The following is a 7,150-nucleotide window of genomic DNA, read 5'->3' on the forward strand; positions in this document are numbered from 1 at the left end:
AGCTAAGTTTACCTTTTTTACCCTGAACAGGTAAAGGTAGTTTCACTATAACTACATCCAGTTCATATCTCCACATATTTATCTTTCCTTCCCTCCCTTCAGATTCAATCCACCACCAGCAGTAAAGTAAAATAATATAGTACATGAGGAGTTTGTGACTTTTTGCTATGTGACAGTCCCAGTGCTTGGTGATTGTTTTTTAGCTACTCAGATCTGTCACAAGACGCCCAGCTCAGTCACATCGGAGTGAAGAGACAGTCATGAGTTAAGCGTACACAGGTCATCCTCCCTTCACTGTTAGCTGCTGAATAGAGTGGTGGAGCATAAGGTAGTGACTAAGTGCAGCTGAGAAGGGCAGCAGATTTGCCATCCTCTTGCTTTGTCATGCATGGACAAAGCACAGTTTCTGTTAGATAAAAACTCCTGGAAAACTTTTTCTTAGCCCTTGCAGTGGGGCTGCCCCGGCACTGAAAGGGCTCGTTTTGGTTTAGGGACAAAAATAACAACGTTATACTCACCCAAAGCTCCGAGCTGGTCATCTGTCACAGCGCTCCCTCCAGCCTCTGTCCCCCTCTGATGCACCATTGCAATGTTCTGCAGCATCCCCATATCTATACACTGTGTATAGAACATGATGATTTACAAGATCTTAGACTGCTGCAGAGGACGGGGAGAGAGGCTCCAAGCACTGGTCTAAGAACAAGCTGGCTGAGAGTATCAGGTGAATATAAGTTGTTTTTTTTAGCACCTAGATAGAAATGAGCAGTTAACTCTTGCAGTGTGGGGGTAGCCCCGCTGCAAGGGTTAATAACATTTTTTTCCTAGAGTTCTTTAAGACTGTTGTACATGTGTAAGTATTTTTCCATCTAGCCTCCATTCACACCTGAGCAATTTGTCAAGTGTTTCCCGCGTGGAACAATGCTCAACATGAAGATTTCCGTTATACTTAGTGGTGGCCATTCGCACGCAGGCATCGTGCTGCCACTTATTATTCGCTTTTCTTTTCAGGTAGAGTCACACGTTTTTGGCCCCATAGACTTCATTGGGAGTGTCTAAAAAAATGACACGAGTTTTAGCATGTTTTTTATGCTTTTTTTGTGCCACAACCGGTCTCCTCCTAGCAACCTCAGTCCTGTGGACAAAATAGGGCAGTCAGGAGTGACCTGGATGAATGAGAACCTTCACAGACAGACAGTGACATATGGTGTCACAGATGGAATTGATTTCTGTTGGACAAAACAAAAATGCTTGATGACACATGAAAAAGGCTTCAAAAATGTGCATTTGTGCGAGAAAAAAATGCACAAAAATGCTCACGCTCAAGTGTGAATGAAACATTGAGATGGAAAGCTCATTGAAACGACTCATACACTACCAGAAGCTGTCTCATTGCCTGTAACGACTGGGTAGGAACTCAGTAAAAGCTAGGCATGCTTTTCTCTGAACTCATACAAGAACACTCTGTTCACTGTAAATATCTACTTCCCACTGGTTCTTATGTCAATGACTACTCACAAAAAAATTCAGTGTGTTTCCACTCTCTGAGCAACCCGACACACCTCATGACATCATCTTACACTTCAGATCAGCAGCAAAAACCAATTTCCCGGATTGTGAATCATCCCACTGTAACTATTTCATAGCTTCATGCCATACATATATGGTTCTCAGTTTACGAGGGGCTTTTCCTCCCACAATTTTGAGACTGCTCTAGTTAGCAGGCATTAACAAACTAAAAAGAACTTTAATTCTATCACCTCAGAAATAGGAATTAATATGTAAATTGAAAGGCTATTTACTTGTCCTTGATTCTTTTTTACGAATGTACCTACTAGAAAAGAAAATCGTTCTTCATAAACCTTGAGGTGTTTAACAGAAAATGAGGCTTGTCTTAAAGTGTAGTTCCGCTTTTGCAGCCAGAGTTGAGAAAACCCCACTATATATTTGGTGTGTGTTCCTATTCACACAGCATACCTCGATTTGAGTGCAGATCTGACATTTTAAAGGCATAGTTCAACTTTTCAAAAATAAATATTAAAAGAAAAAGTTTGTGTTTATTAATTTTTTACATGTGTGACTGCAACCATGATCATTGGATCGTGGATGCAATGCTCAGACTCCTACAGACTCTTCCTACTGGTCCTTGCCTGTACCAAGGTACAGACTTTCATTTAAGGGACGAGAGGAAGTATGAATGGACTACAAATGCGGTGTTGTCACTGCATTTGTGCTCCATTCAGAACTACGAGCCGCGCACAGCTGCAATAAATTAGAAAAATGACAGTAGTCTGTGGAAAGAAGAACCTTGTGATTCAGGTAAGTTGGGGGGAAGGGGGTTTGCTGTTGGTAGAGAGTGATGGGATGTGACCATGACCGTGAACATTCTTTCAGTTGTTAAAATGGCCACACTGTTGTCAGTGGCGGACCTAAGGAACAAAGAGCCCTGGTGCAAGATTTTTTTTTTGCCCCCCCCCCCAAAAAAAACACAATCACAGCGCTCTCCTCCCGCAGCGCTACTGTTGTTCTTCCAAGTGTATAGCCTTGTGAGCCATGGAGGGACGTGCCAAATATTAATAATCCTTCTTAGCATATGGAGCTCTGTTTCTCCTACAGAAGCTAGTTAACTTTTCAGAAGAGGATTAATAGCCTTTGTCAAAAATTATCTCAATGTGCTTGCTCCATAGCTTATAACAATTGAACCACTCCCTTAATCTACAGCACATACACATAATAGTTCCTATGCTAAGCCTAAGCCTAAGCAGATGTGCCAATTATGAGTGAGCTCATAATAAATAATGTGACTAAAAAAAGCACTGCACTATATATCAATATTATTAAATATCGCCATGAAAAATAACTCATATCCTATATTCCTTTCAGCTTGGAGAAAATGGATTGTACATCCATACTGCATTGTTTGATCTCAAATATTGCCTGACGCATAAGTGGTCCATACCTTGTCTTCCCTCCTTCCTCCCCTCCTCTCTTTCCACTTGTTTTGTCATCCTCCCTTCCTCCTAACCTCCCTATAAATGGAAATTATATTGCAAAGCATACTGTATCCTGGATGTTAAGTTGGTTATGTTATATGCATTTTGTTATGTATGCTTCACTTGACTTCAATAAAGAACTATTGAAAGTTAAAAAAATATTATTAAATATCAGACATCATACGAAAGCTGAAATATAAAAGCATGTTTCCGTAAGGTCAGTGAAGCACTAAACAGTGAAGCTAGAGTCAGGATAACAGCCCCAGGGCCTGGTCTTTCAGAAACTAAAGCTGGTTATACACTGCGTGAATTCTCCGATGGTTTTTGATGAACTGGTCGAAATTTGCACAGTGGGTGCCCCTGTTGGCACAGGGGCACACCCGGCTCTGTCACACAGCGGGCGATTCCTCCATTCACACTGTTTAGCATGGATGGAGGAATCTGTTATATTTTTTTTATAACAATGTATGGCTAGTTATGGCAATGTTTTTTTATTTACTGCTGTGAATCTAGTTTTTACTATTGCTTTACTATGAAAGTAATCCCACCAGACATTAATGTCTGTATTTTTCTTGCAGGCTTAAGTTTACTGGATCTCAATAAAAAAGACAAATATGAGGTAAGAACATTTTCTTGGAATCTACTTGACCTATTATACCATCATATGCATGTGGGCCTATATGTCATCCCTTTTCTTATTATCTTAAGTTAATTATTGTAGAAGTCTTTAAATGCAAACCATGAGTAACGGGTAGCAGATTGGTGAGTGTAAGGCTTTAACTCTGAATGGCAACATAAAGTGTAAAATAGATGTGGCAAGGCACAACATTTTATAAATAATTTTTTTACTAAAAAGTATCCCTCTTTTGCATCCCGGGAGGTAATTAACGCACGTACCAGATTTTTATATCCCTTTCCACTTTTTCCTGTGAAGTGTTACCATTTATTTCATACCAAAACATACAAAATACTTCTCCATGTAGGCCCTGGAATTAGTTCAAAACAAGACTTCGAGGATAATGATTGATGATACAGGGATAAGTGCAGTTTACATACTCCTCTACCCCTCTACTGATTAGGTAGTATGGCACTGGATGGCACTATCCTTTTTAACCATTAGCTGTCTGGAGCAATTTCTTTTTGCACACACATGATAAAATCTGAATTTTTGGCTAGAAAACAGCTTAAAACCCCCAAACAATTATATATTTGCAGAAAGCAGAGGTCCTGTAGAATAAAAAAAAAATGCTAGTTGCAATTTTTGTGTCATACAATATTTGCACACATGTTTGTCAAACAAATATTTTAAAGATAAAATACACTGAAATAAATTTGAGTGCACACAAACACGAATACTTTTTTGGTGGTAAACTATGTAATGTGTGGCATCTTTTTCACACATAGGTGTACCCCACACGTGTTTACATTTGTGTGTATGTGTGCTTAGGGGCAGGGGATTAAAAAAAATATTGGGGGGGGGGGGGTTTATATGCGACATTAATTTTTTACACTAAACTTTATTGCTATCACATCAGGGGCTAACAAGTGACAGGTCCTTTTCATGGAGACATCAGGGGTCTATTAGACCCTTAATGTCACCTATAGATCCCAGAGAAACTGATGAAGCACATATCGTGCTTCACTAGCTTCTTTTCTGGCTACAGCAGCCAGAGAAAGGACTCACTGAAACTGGAAGTTATGTAATACACATCACTTCCACTTTCAATGATCAGAGGGGACATCAGCCACATCTCCCTCTGATTGAAGTAGTTAGACCCGCCATGCTGGTTCTGGGTCCACACAGTGCCTTTTATTTGTGTTCTCTAACAGTGACTGGTAGTCCCGCAAACAATATTTTGAAGGTTTTTTAAAATTAATTCTTCATATATGATGAGCTCATTACCTCACACAGAGGGGTGAATCCAACATTATCACTGACCCAGGAGAAATATATTATTATGCTTCTCCATCAAAGCAGTCAGCAACTCAGCACACTGCCGCGCCTCACACCTGGCTTTTAAACCAGTGCAAACCTATAGGCTGTACTGTCATTGACTGGCAGCTATACTTGTGCCCAGCAACAAGCTACTGGTTGTGAATTGGCTTGCGTCCGGATTTCTCCATAGAAACGGGTAGCAGATTGGTGAGTGTAAGACTCAGGCTTTAACTCTGAATAGCAACATCAGCGTATTTTACATGCAGCGTTAAAGCCTTTAACCAACACAGATTAAATCTCTATCACCTCTGTGGTGATTAACCCCTTGAAGACCAGGGTGTTAAACCCCCTTCTTGTCCCAGCCATTTTTCAGTTTTCAGCACTGCAGTACTTTGACTGCCATTTTTTTATTTTACTGTTAACTTTATTGTTAGCACATAGGGGACTAAGAAGCCCCCTATGTGATATCAGATTACAGTGACAGGTCCTCTTTATGCAGACATCAGGGGTCTCCAAAGACCCCTAATGTCACCTAGGGACCCCAAAAGAAGCTGATGAAGTAGAGATCTGCTTCACCAGCTTCTCTCCGGCTCCTGTAGCCGGAGAATGACAGCTGAATGCGGAAATGATGTAATAAACATCATTTTCACATTCACAACACCCGAGGGGAGATCATGTACTGACCTCCCTCAGATCTTCCGGCACAGAGCCACCGTGCCGATCCCGGGCCTACACCGGGCACAGCGGAGCCTGGGACCAGCAGCGGTGCAGGGGGCGGGGCACAGAGCGGCACCACATACAAGCAATCAGACGGCTCTACAGCCGATGGAACGCTTGTATGTAAACAGGAATGTCAGTGGGAGGCTGTGCTGCCCCTTTACTCCCTGCTGTCCCGAGGCCGTGGCCTTGTGGGGAATCCGGCACTGCCTCTATAGTCGTCCAAACGCTTGTATGTAACAGCAATCATCCAGCTGCAAAAAAATTATACCAAGATTAGCAGCTGTGATCTTGGTATAATCACCTAAGGTTGCCACCGTTTTTACAGGTGTGTTTTGCGGCCCTGAAGCGGTTACATTTTAAAACAAGCTTATCTTCTTAGTCTATTAGAGGTCACAAAATAGGCAGTTTTAAAACACTGGTAACACAGAGAAGGATGCAAACAACCCCTTCAAAGATTCAGTATAGCCATTAGGTGTTATTTACATTGGCATGGATGAATTAGTCCTTCCATAGTTACCTATGTATTAGTGCCAATAAAAACAGCATAGTATAAGATTGGACAGTCTGCTATCTGATTACATTTCTTACTGCTTCTGACTAGGAGGGTTTCAGGAGGAGTTCCTTGCTATGAAGCATAATCACTAATGGGCAATCCATTTAATACTAGAGAAGGTCTATTAAAGAACAACAACGGGCACATTTTTTATTAACCCTTGCAGTGGGCTACCCCAGCGCTGCAAGGGTTTACTGCTCGTTTTCATATAGGTACAAAAATAATAGTTATACTCACCCGATCCTCTGAGGCGACTTGTTCTTAGACCAGTGCATCCAGTGTTGCAACAGTCTATGGATCCTGTGGTCATCACATTCTATACACTGTGAATAAACGTGAGGACAACAAGGGACACCCCATCACTGCAGTGTAGTTGGAGAGAAGCTGGACAGCTGGCCCAGTGAGTATCACTTTTTTTATTTCTGCACCCAGACCAAAAGGAGCAGTTAACTCTTGTAGCCCCACTGCAAGGGTTCATCAAAAAAATAAAGAGTTCTTCTTTAAGAAATTTTTAGCTATATTTAGCTATATTTTTAGATATGATTTTATAGCAGAAGTAAAAAAAAAAAAAAAGTGTATGGAAAGCCCCCAAAAAAATTAAGAGTAGAAGAATTAGAATTCTTGACAAAAAAAATGTATTGCTGCCTGTGTAGGTAGATTCACTCCTCTGTTTGCTCTGGGGACCATTGTCACTAAGGCAGCAAGTGATGGGAAATCCAGAATATAAGAGTTGTCATCAGAACAAGAGATAAAGGTAACACATCCAATGGGAAAACCTTTTCCACTGACTTTTTCTAAGAGGCAAATTACCCTCATTTTGTAGATATTTCCTCTGATTTCCTGTTGTTTCTCCAGTACAAGGAGTGAAGGGAAATCTCCCCAATAGGACAGAGACAACAAAAAATAAACCCTTCTCTACTATATTCAAAACAAATAAAAAAAAGTTGACTA

The 7,150-nt window shown here is 40.9% G+C and overlaps 1 protein-coding gene across 1 annotated transcript in view; it reads left to right on the forward strand.

The window, feature by feature from the left end:
* Positions 1-7,150, forward strand: part of B4GALNT1 (beta-1,4-N-acetyl-galactosaminyltransferase 1) — a 51,657-nt gene that overhangs the window by 11,036 nt on the left and 33,471 nt on the right. Inside the window, exon 3 of the mRNA XM_018574476.1 lies at positions 3,569-3,609. Coding sequence (XP_018429978.1) covers positions 3,569-3,609 — 41 coding nt within the window. The remainder of the gene's footprint in view (positions 1-3,568; positions 3,610-7,150) is intronic.

Source organism: Nanorana parkeri, unplaced genomic scaffold (assembly GCF_000935625.1).
Source record: "Nanorana parkeri isolate BGI_ZX_2015 unplaced genomic scaffold, ASM93562v1 scaffold2985, whole genome shotgun sequence".
Classification (NCBI taxonomy): Eukaryota; Metazoa; Chordata; class Amphibia; order Anura; family Dicroglossidae; genus Nanorana; species Nanorana parkeri.